Source organism: Vidua chalybeata, chromosome 6 (genome assembly GCF_026979565.1).
Source record: "Vidua chalybeata isolate OUT-0048 chromosome 6, bVidCha1 merged haplotype, whole genome shotgun sequence".
Taxonomy (NCBI): Eukaryota; Metazoa; Chordata; class Aves; order Passeriformes; family Viduidae; genus Vidua; species Vidua chalybeata.
This window is the reverse complement of record NC_071535.1, coordinates 34,589,263-34,601,140: the sequence shown is the minus strand read 5'-3', so window position 1 is coordinate 34,601,140 and position 11,878 is coordinate 34,589,263. Positions and strand designations below refer to the sequence as shown.

Sequence of the window (11,878 nt, the reverse complement as noted above, 5' to 3'; positions counted from 1 at the left end):
TTGACACAGGGCATTTCTTGGGTCATATGCAAGAAGAAGGTGTTTATTCTTGGTGTAGGATGGTTTATATAGTTTTACAGTATCAGCTAAATTTTCCACTCCTAAACAGTAACTACATCATTCATGTCTCTTAACTGTGTTGATTAACCTCAGTTCTGCAGGTGCAGTTCTACCTGGCTACTCTAAAACAAAGTATAACATTCCTTTTCGCTTCCCCTGTCCCGCTCCTATTCATTGTTGCCATGGTTTCCATCCCACCAAGGTTAGCGCATCTGTGTTGGTTTCAGCCCTGCTCTCTAGCTGAGACCCACATATGGGAAGTATGCCCATATCCTTGGCTTTTCCATGTTTGGGTTGCATGGGAAAGCAGCAGAAATCAGGTATGAAGTAAAGCCAGAAAAGGCACAGAAGCAAGGAGTGGGACACACTGCAGAAATGAAACTCCATGGCCCCTTCATCCCAATCCCTGCACCCATGTGGACCTTCCAATTTCCAGCTGAGGAAATGTCACATGGCTGAATTATGGCAGGAGTACCACAAAAAGCCAATTTGTCTGTCAGGCCAGAACTTGAAGAACACAATTCTGCAAGGAAATGTCAGTCTGGAGTCCTTTTTTCTTAAATTGCTTGAATTATTTCCCCAGCAGAAGTGGTCCCATTTTTGCCAGGTAACTATAAACCATTGGGGAGCACTGTGTAGGTCAAGGATATGGTCAAAGAATCTGATCAATATGTTAATTTTCTTCTAATATTAACTAGAAGAGAGTGCTTGAATCTGTACTGAAATTACACAACACAGTGTTTTATGGGCTCTACTGCATTTTGCTCAGAGGTTGAAAATGGATGTTAGATGTTCTTGCATGGACATTTAGACATGCTGGGATGAGGAGAAGAAAGCCTTCTTCATTCTGTATTCAAGTTCTCCCTGCTTTTCAAGCTTTAAATAATTTTTCCTTCGGCTGCTGGTATGTCCAGCTCCTGAATTTGTTCATAGTGCATAAATACTTCTAAAAATCCTAAACAGGGGATGTAAGAGCACTGATAGCTGAATATGTGGTTCTGAAGCTGTGGTATGAAGCTGGAAAATAAACCAAACACAATCCCACACATGGACTTCTGTGGCTGTGGTTATAAAACAAGAAAACTTAGTCAAAATGCTGCTTCAGAGAAAGCACTTTGCTACTGCTGTCTCTAAATGCTGTTTCAGATGCTGGTGCCAGAACATGTATGCTGCTGTTCAAGGTGAGCAGTGCAGTATGGAGATGCGGGCTGCTGTGAAAGGCCCTAATTATGGAAGATGAGCTGGAGAGGGAGAAAGGTTTGGATAACCATGAGGATTCAACAGCTGCTGCTAAAGGATAAGGTTTGTGCTTCTGTGAATGACTTGAAGCATCTGTGCTGATTCTTTGCAAAGCAGGTCCTACTTGCCCAAAAGGCAGGCATATTTTTTGCATAAGGCCTTGATTTTGAAGCAGTTAAATTTAAAGGAATTTGTTCTTAAAGGATTCAAGTGACTGAAATCCAATAGTCATGACATTTAACATTTTAGAGGTGAGATTGTAGGCTGCCCTTTCACAGGGGCAACCATTTGTGATGCGGAGTTAAACAACAGAAGATACAGAGGTTCAACATCTAGCATTGAGAAAAAAAAGCCAGCGTTAAGCTGATGTTCCCACCATGATTTCCTTTGCAGTGGGGAGAGGCGGGAGGAGAAGGAGGATGGCAGATAGTTGTCAAATGGCTGTTACTTGTCAAGTGCTTATCTATTTTAAAATCACCAAAATGGAAGCTGTGGGACAGGGCTGAGTTAACAGGAGGGCAATCCAAGTGTGCCACAAAGCTCTCCTCCTGAGATTTTGATTCAGAGAGAAACTTGACTTGCTTGACATGCCTTTTAAAGGTATTCCATACATCTCCCATATGGATTAACTCCTAAGGTACTGAAAATAGAATGCTTCCTTTGTGAAACCAGCAGTGATAGCCTATTTCTGTCATTTAACAATTGTCCAGGTAAATGCTTTGCAATGCATAGTTGCTCTAACACCCGTACTTTTTATGAGGGTGCTTGATACACTTAATCTATCTGAACATAGCTTGAAGTGTGTAGCAAAGTATGGATGAAAAGAATGCAATAATACAGTGTAAATACAGAAATGACCCATCTGTACAATCAGTGCCTGTTGAAGATACAATCACTGAGCATTAGTGATTAATTAGCAATTCTTGACCCATTGATTTCCAAGGTGGCAATATCAAAATAGTGCAATGTTCTTGTTATCTAAATACACATTGGTGGTTGTTGGTAAGGGAACATACAAATGATCCTGCAAGTTGGGAAGCATGACTGCTAAGAAGAATGTGGAGCAAAGAAAATGAGAGATTAGAGCAAATGACACATTGTGCAGATGGTGAAAGGGATGAGTCAGACTGTGATGTGCTAATAGCTGTTATTGATGAAGGAACTCTTTCTCAAACAGTTGTTAGTATGGTTTAAGTTTATCATTTGGGGGCCTGTGTGTTTATCCCCAGGCTTTAACAACACAGACTGTTCAAGAGCTGTCACTCATAGCCATTTGCTCACAGCTTCTTGCACACGTGGCTGCATGGAGATCTCCAGCAAGATGATCTATGCCAGAATCAGGAACTGGCTGTACTGTTTTCCGTTGGCTAAGAGGATACATGTCAATTATTGAAATAACCTTAAAAAGGCAGGAAGAGGGCAGAGAATAGAGAGCTTTAATATTTCACCTAGCACATCTTTAGCTTTACAAACCATAATAAGTTGCACACTAGAAGTATCTAGTTACACACAGCAGGAGGAAAATCTGCCCATTGGTGGAGTTATCTGTGTCAAAGAGAGGGGATTCTCTTCTTACCTTTCACTGCTTTCACTACCTAAACAGTTCCCCACTTTTTGAAGAGGCTGCATTGATTGTGCTTCTTTCAGGATTATATTAATGGACATTTGCATGGTAGGGACAACTCCAAACAAAGGAACTGGGTCCAAATGTCATCCAAATTCAATTACACTTTGCTGGACCAAGTGTTTGTTTGGAGTGGAGACAATGCTATAGCTCTCTAAACGATAGTTCACAGGCACCAGCTATTTTCTAGGAATCTGGTCTTTTTCCAAATCCCTGCTGGTTTTGGATTTGCAGAGCTTCTGTTGAAGTTCTGTCCTCTCTCTGAATGGAAGAAACCTTCACACAGATAACTTTGCCTCTGGTAGGCTATTGCAAAAGATGCCTCAGATGGTTATAGGAACTTGGGGAAAGGCATAACTGGCCCATAACAATGAAGATCTGCTCTCAAGTGGAAAGAGATTTGACCCATAGCATCTGTGTCTGGCCACAAATCCTGCTACAATAGCAGCCTTCGAATATAAGAGTCATCAATATGAAATATATATTTAGGTGCTCTTTCACTCAGTAGCATAACCTATAAAAACACACCATGAAGTGTAGGCACACAGTTTGTGATAATTGGGAGTGGGGCTGCAGCTGAGCCTCATCCCCAGTGGGCTACAGCTGTGTGGGTCAGGTGAGCAGCATTGAAGGTAATGCGACACAGAGTGCCCAGGTGCACTGACCAATCACAAAAGGGGACACAACTGCAATGCAGGAACCATGAGGGGTATAAAAGGCTGCCCTAAAGAGGAAGAAGGGCCTATGCTTGCAGCCTTCTGAAGTGATATGATGTTACTCTGTGTTGGCAGATGTCTGAAGCCTTTTGATGAGGTAGGTGTTACTCTGTATGGGTGAATGCTTTAAGCTTTCTGAAATTGTATGGTGACACTCTGTGCATTGTGGCTGTCTCAACTGTGACGTATGCTGCGACATGAAGATTTAGAGCTTTTGATGTCTTCTGGTCAAGAATGTTTTGCCTTATCTTCATAAGGCAAGACAAACTCTATCTTAGTACCCCTTTCATGAAACTCTACTTTTCTGACTGTGGAGGAGTAAATTTCTATCTGAAATGAAAATGAAATTTGGTTACTTGCTTTTCTACCAGGTGCAGGAAGAAGTATACTTGGCTTCCCAAATGGTTCTTGATTACAGCCCTTGCTGTTAACAGTGTAAAACTCTTTTGCATTCTCTGGAAATTAATGAGACAGGCTTATCAAACCTCTTGAATATTTGAAAAAAATTTCAACGGGGAGAGCTAGTGGTTGAACTAGATAGGTGATACTCTTTACTAGACTAGAGGCTTAGTAGAAGGGCAAATTAAGTCACTAACTAGAAAACCTGCTAAGACAGCCTTACATTTTATGCTAGTCGGGTAAAGGTCTCACCTCCCTGTATAAAACCTACATAATGGTATCACTTAAATACTGTTCTTGTATTGCTAATCTTCTCCTTCAGTTCACAGATTTTAACAAAATACATCCAAGCGTTAAAAGTTGATAGATCCTGCTGTTGACTGTCTGTCATCGAGGGAAAATTGTTCATTTATTCCCCCTTTTCTGCCCTCAGTCATAGGTCAGAATAATCAAATTTTACTTCTTGCAACTCAAATAAAAATTATTCATTATTGCACCATGAGGAACTTCACTAGATGCCTCTGAAAAATAGGAGTTGTTCTCTTGTTCTTTCCTGCTAAATATTTTATTGATAAAATCAAAGACTTACAATAGAAGATGTTTATTCTTTGTATTGTAGTCCTGGAGGGTGTCTTTAAGATTCTGCTTTCTAGGAGCTGTTCAGCTGATTTATTAAGAAAGTGAGCATGGTCTAACTTGCCCAGATTATTTTTGGAATCTTTTGAAATTAGGCAAAACAAGCTTGTTACCCAGTTCTCTGGAGGAGTTGCTGCTCTTAATAAGGCTTCATGTTTTTACTGTGTATCTAGTCACTTAAAAGTTCAAAATCTAGGCCTCACCCTTTGCTGCACACAGTCCAAATCCCTTTGGGTTGTTAATACTAAAGAATTTAGGAAGGCTTGGAATCTTTGATGTTACCTTTCAATTAAAAAAAACTGTTTAAGGTCCTTTTCTCATCTATTACAGCAGGTAGTGTTTGTGCTTCTTCCTTGTCTCTTTCAAGGAGTTACCCAGATCTCACCCCAACACTCCCTGAATTGTTCTTCAAGCCACATCTGCTTGTTCTATTGGATTTTTTTGCTTTCTTCTCCTACTCTCCTTCTTCCTGTGATGTTTCTCATGACTCATCTCTTACTGTCCTGCAGCTCTGTATGTGTAGCCCTCTACCAAAAGCAATGTAAGCCTTAGCCCCTTTTCTAGAATGCCTGAGTGACCCCAGAAATGCCTTTGTTCTGGACAGTAATGTATGTTCATGTTTGGAGTGTAGACTGCTAATGTCTTTCAGAGACCATATTTAATAATTCCTAGCTTTTCTACTGGTTTCAATATGTACTATGTTTATTATGATAGATTCTTACCTTTGTTATCAAACTTCAAGTCAGCTAATCTTCCACACATGGAGATAGGCTTCAGGGTGCTGATGTGGCTGGTGGTATGTCATTGAATGCAAAGATTGTTCCAAAGAGAAGAGAGCTCCAGTCTCTCCATCTGCAGGTGAGTTCTGGGTAGAGGTTCTTGTTGTTTTGCTCCTCTGTGAACTTCAGATTTCCTATTCCTTCACCCCTGAAATTTACCAGAAATGAAAGTAAGATTCTTTTTGCTTATAGTTCTCCAGATTTCTTCCTGTGCTTTTTTGTAACAATATAGTGTTTTCTATGCTCCTATGATCCAGAGTAGAAGCTGATCTCAAGAGATGGTATAATTTTTGGTTAAGATGCCAATGGAAAGCTGTATTAACTCTCTAGTCTTTTGGCTGATACTTTGCAGGTCAGAAGAGTGCCAACCCAAAAGGCTGCCTCTGGATGGAGCTTCTCTTTAAGGGATTCTTCTGGGAAGCTGTCAGTTCTCAGCTCATTGAAGAGTCACAGACTGAGTTGTGTCTCCCACAAACTCTGAAGCTGTAAAGTGGTCAGAGCCAGTCCTCTACAGATGGTAGCACTGAGAAAGACTTGGGAAGGGGTGATCTATTAATATTGCAGTGAAGCAAGTGGAAGATCTCCCAACAGGTAGTCGTTTTCTGGGACAACTTAATAAAGCTATAGTGATCCTGTAGTGTTCAGGGAGTAATACATGCAACCCTTAGAGGTAGTTATATTATTTCTGTGGGGAACCATGTAATTTGTGGTGTTCTAACAGCTGCTTTCTGTTTACAGGTTGTTATACTCTTCTATCTTGTTCAGAACTGAAGATTGCTTAAAGATATTGGCAGATAAGGTTCTTTTATCTACAAAATGCCCTTTCCTTTCCTTGGCTTTATCTTTCCCTCTTTCAAGCATCAACTGTTATGGCAACAGGAAGGTGGGAGGCAAATAAGCAGCTGGCAGTCTTCCTAATGGGCAGAAACATAGACTGGAATCCCTCCTGAATTCAACAGCACAGTGGTAGAACTGCACTAACATTGCTGACAGTGGCATAGAGTGCATTTTGTGCTTGCAGGGTAGCTGGATTTAATGAGGTGAGATACTGCTCATGCTCAACCATCTACCATAGCTGAACAATGTGATGCATGCAAAATGCAAAAAACATAGTTTAGGGTTTTAAAATGGCTTTCCTTATTTATTTGTTTTTTCAGAACAAAATGATAAAATATGGTTTGGGCTGTAAAACTCGGTCTGACCTAGTTGCTTACTTGTTAATTCTGGACTACTTCAAGAAGGAAAAAAGAGGGATATTGTGGTTGCCTCTCTTAATCTGGCTTTAATGCAATGCCCTTCTTTTAGCCTTGCAGGTTTTCCACAAGTGTGTGTGGGGAAGTAGGTTTGACAACTATGGAATTAATACTGGTGTTCCAGGGTTTGATTTCTAATATACTTGTATTTAATCCCCTCTGCTGTTGGTGTCTTTTGTTGGACCCTTACTCTGCAGACTGTTTTTCTGACATATTTCTATTATGTTTGAATCCATCCTTTTTTTTTTTTTTTTTTGTCTGCTGAGAGTTTCCTTAGCTCAGCCTGTTCCCAGTTATAGGATAAAAAAAAGGTCATTTTACAGTCAATTTGCCAATAAACTGACAATGTGTGGTAACTTACCTTTATTTGACCACACATCTAATTATGCAGATTTACCAGGTTTAATGTGACAGATTCATTCTTGATGTGATTGAAAGGCTGAATGTCTGTAGTTGTTGGTGGATGGAGGTGAATACATATTTCTGATTTCAGTCTTACTCTCTTGAACTTTGATTGAAGTGTCAATCCAAACTCTATTGCTTGCCATCATCTGCTTATTAACTTTAAATGAATCCAGAGTTTAAGCACTCTCCATGCTTCAGGGCAGTTCAAATTTGAATTTCAAGGAGGGAGAGGATCTGGAGGTAGACAGGAGGGAAAGCCAGTGGGGTTCCATAATTACTAGAAGTGTTTTAATTAAGTGGAGTAGAGCTACACAAATTTGATAATCTGAGTTCTTCAGACTATTGCTGTCGATTTGGAGGTACCTGCACTGGTAGTGGTTCCTTCTCAGTGCACCACTGTTGTGAGGGTCATTTTATCCTGTCATTTTTAATGGAAGTTAAACCAGAAGAAGTGATAGTATAGAATAGGTAGAAGAAGGAGTGATAGTATTTGAAGGCTGTCACTTCTGGCTGACAACTACTTCATCTCCATTTTCATGGAACTTTATGTTTCTAAGCATCCCCTGCAAAGGTACATCTTAAATATCTGGACTTCTGCATGCCTGTATTGTATATGAGCTACCTACAAAATCCATTTGTTTCAGAGCTATTCAAGTCAACATTTAAACATATAAGGTATGAGAATGCGTGTCTGGGTCTGTGTTTGGTGGCAGACTTTGGATTTAATCCCAAAATACCTTCCAGGTTGCAACTATAAATACAAGTGCTGTAAGCAGTAGTGGGTATGGCCAGCTCCACATGTGGCAAGTGTCAATAGAACAGCTCTTCTAGAGTCACTACTGCTTTTAGTGCTGGGGCATCCCAGAATACTGCAGCTGCTGCTTCTTGCACTGAGATGCTAAAAGACTTACTTTGGCCCCTGCTAGCTTGTACTCCAGCCATCTAGAAGCAGAGCAGAAGGAATTGGAGCCATTACAGCACTCTGGGGTTGGAAGAGTGGAGGAATCAGGCTGCCTGGAACCATGTGACAGTGAAGAAGTACTGAATTAATTTTCTGTGGTGCTCAGGGCAAGCTGTCACTGTGCCTCAGCTTTTCAGGAATGAAAAGGAGTTACAGTTTTACAAACTCCCCTAGAAAGTGTAGTAGTGCTGCTGACATAGAGTCCATGAGTCAAAGCCTCCTGGGAAGCATGTTTGCAGTGTGACAATCAATAGAGGCAGTGACAGGGATCTCCTCTATGGAGCAGCATGTGCCCAGTGATGCAGTCCTGGCTATGTGACACAGGGGCTGCTGCCCAGGGCCTATTCTGTCCCATCCCCCCAGAATCATGGTCACATCCACACTCTGCTACTGTCTATAAACAGCATGGTGAGCTCAGATAGGATCAGTGAACATATACTGAAAAACTGTAAGGAGGCCCAGCAGCAGGGAGAGAAGGGGTATTCTTTCTTTTTGTTGTGAGAGGAATCACTGACAATTCCTTTTTAAAAGCATTATAGGAGCATTTAGGCTTTAGTGGACAGAGGATTGGCACCAAAAGTTCTCATTGCTGTGAGTAGCCCTCAGCACTTTGCGGAGTTGGGCTGCACCTCATTATTCAGGTTTGACTGGCACATGAACTTTCCTTCTTTCCCTACACCTTGCCTTGCTCTCCATGCATGGCAGGACCCTTCCTTTTTCCTGCATGCTGTGATTTCCAAACCTGTGAAATTGCTCTTGTTTCCTAGCACTGAAGTCTGTTCTACTCTCTGTGTCTTTTGGGTCTGATTTTGCTTTGGAGTTCAGTGAGGCTTCTGTCCATAGTTTCAATATACTGGGAGAAGGACATTGCTTTTTAAAAGCAAAGCAACCAACATGAATTCTAAGCAGGAAATCCCTTTTTAAAGTGTAATACATTTTAAGGTAAAGTGCTTTCAAAAACAAAGAAAAATCCTAAAAAAAGGAATCCTTTAACTACACAAAGCAAAATTAATTTGGCACATTGAATAACATGTTAATAAGCATCTTTAAGATAGATGATGGTTTTGATCTGACTTATTTTTCAGTCCTGTGGAGACAGCTGATGAATTATATATATATGGTTATGGCACTTATGAATTGTAAGTCTCCTCACGACTGAAGGCAAATGTCAAAGGCACCATGTGTTAGAAAAAGATATTTTGTTTGGCAGGTATGGCTTATTCAGGAAGCAGGCTTTTATTTTATACATACTCTGCATTGCTCAGTTGGGTGTATCCATTCTTTGAGCACCCATCCTGTAGCTGTCTTGTGTGGCTGAATGCCTCCTCCTCATTTAGGTAAACAGTGTTTTCTTTGATAGTGGAGAAGGAAGAAGGTATGATCAGTGAATCCTTTCTCTTTGGCACTCCTGTAGTAAGCACTAAGCAGAACATGTCTGTCACGTCTGCAATTTGGAGGTGCAATGTGAGCTGGGTTAGAACTGAGTTGCTGTAAGGAAAAATGTTTGTGGCCATGTCCTCTCCTCTTGCTGACTTTGTCTTCCTGAGTGGGAGCAAGTTTCTCCCACCAGTGCTCAGGGTGCTGGCCGGGCCTTTTTCCAGCAAACAGAAGACTTCTGACATTCAGGCTGACATCTGATGCTAAGCTTATTTCTCCTGATCTTCCAGGGCTTCTCTGAGAGAGGCAAAAGCTTTCCTGGAAGACCTGGCTCTGAAAAGGTTCCCTGTAGAGTGTTCATCTGGTCTCTTTTAACCTCTCACTTCTGTCAGCACAGAGAGCTTATTCTGGGGCTAAATCTAACAACCTTGGTGCTGACTTTTGAGAGTGGAGTGAAGTGTCCCCCCACCCACTTCTGAGCAGCAACAGCTGCAGTCTGCAAACTTTGTTCACAGGTGGGTGCTGTGCTTCCCAGGCAACGTCTGTGTGAATGTGAGCTGGCCGAAGCAGAAATGGGAAGATGATTGAAAATAGCATCATGCTTGCAGTACTGATAGTGGAGCACCCTCCATGTTGTATCCACCAGAAACCCAAACCAGAATGTTTCCTGCTGAGCCTATGCATGTTCTCCCTTCACCTGAGAAACTAGTGTAACTCAGTGAAACTGGGAGACTCCAGGTACAAGGACCATTATAACTTTAAGACCTGTGTATTGTTAGTGTTTTACTGACTCTGCAGGAAGGAACAAAGTATGGTTTGGGCCAGCATGCTGGAAGGATGAGGTTGGTATGAATGAGAGCAAAGGTATTAATTTCCTTATAGATTGACCTGAGCAAGTCAGGCACTGGATAGGGTATGACCCTTGTTGAGTAAATCTAAAGATGAGATTACCTAAGAATTTGGTAACTTTATAACTGTTCCAGTAGAACACATATTAAGGAAAAGTAGAGCTGCAAGGTGTGGCAAGCACTTGTAGAAATATTGTCCCTAACAGTCCCAATTGTGCACATGTGAAACATGCCTCTGATAGCTGCACCTTGATTCCCATAGCTCTGTGTTCTGTCTCTTTCTTGTAAATCCTCATCTCTTGCTGAGCTGCTCTACTTACAGCCACTGACTGCCATTTCTGTGCTGTTGTGGTCCTTAGCCAATCTCTGTAAACTCAGGGACTCTGCTGGATGGTGGTTTTGAAAGATTTCTACTCTCTGCTTTTAACTATTTCCTACTTGCTTCTTTTTGGATGCTACCTTCCTCACAGATTCTAGAGCTGTGATGAGACAACACTGGGCAGTTTACAGGGAGCTCTTCAGATTACATTCTGTTGTGATTCTTCAGTTCCTACAGAAATTATTGATTCCCTCTTGCATTGTAGTCCCAGGAAAGTAGGCTCATCTTTCATCACTGATGAGTGGTGGAGTAAATTAAGTACAAGGGAGATGGTAGTGTAGCCCTGATGAAAATGCTGTTGGAATGGAAAGTAGGGTTACTTCTCTGCTTTTACACACCCTATGGATATCTGAAAGACCTCACACATGAGAATTTTCTTTCTGCTAGCCGTGGGTTTCATAGATGGATAGTTCAGGTGTTCTGAGTTGATACAAGTGTATCTTGGCAGTAACACAGCTGAGCTGGAGCAAGGGATATTGTTTACTGTCCCCCAACTGCTGGGGTCAGGGTGTGTTTCTGGGTTGGATAAGTTTAACTGAGTGGCAGGGACAGGAGATGCTACTAAGCAGATTTTAAGAAATTTCATTAAAACAAACATTTTTTGGAATCTAGCATCTGAATTTCTCTTCTCATACCAGGTACAAGGGACATGATTAACACAGAGATTTCAAAAGCAATGCACTTCAGTATAATGAAAAACACTGACCTGCATCTGATTCCATTTGGGATCTTGGTAATGCGGCCAAGCTGAATTCCATCAGCATAGCAAAATTTCAAGAGCTCCTCTGGAGTATGCCCAGAATATAAAACACAGCCAGCACCCCTGCATTATTAGCAGTGATGTCTCTCTCAGTGGGTGATGTGGGTATGTATGACTTGGTAGCTAAAGGGGAGTTGCACTGCTTGAATTTTTAAGGATTAATTCATTGAGATCTTAATGCTTGATGAGGTTGGGATGCTTTTAAGCTGGGGAAGGAGAAAGGTTGATCTCCTGCTGGAATCCCATTTTGCAAGGAGTTTCTTTCTTTATATTGACAAGAGATGTTCTACTACTATGTGTTTTTCATCCAAAAGACTAGTTGTTTGGGATCTTTTGCTTGTTTGTTTGCTCTCCTTTTCCAGGAAACATTCTTTTCCCATGAAGTCTCAGTAGGATTTACCAAAAGAAGCAAATTCCCTTCTTCTCCATTTTCCAGGCAGAG

The 11,878-nt window shown here is 41.3% G+C and overlaps 1 protein-coding gene across 1 annotated transcript in view; it reads left to right on the top strand.

Moving 5' to 3' along the window:
• Window positions 1-192: 192 nt before the first annotated feature.
• The window catches only part of LOC128789591 (deubiquitinase DESI2-like), a 78,733-nt gene continuing 67,047 nt past the window's right edge, over window positions 193-11,878 (top strand). Inside the window, exons 1-2 of the mRNA XM_053945735.1 lie at window positions 193-380; window positions 1,207-1,362. Coding sequence (XP_053801710.1) covers window positions 1,297-1,362 — 66 coding nt within the window. The 5' untranslated portion in view covers window positions 193-380; window positions 1,207-1,296. The remainder of the gene's footprint in view (window positions 381-1,206; window positions 1,363-11,878) is intronic.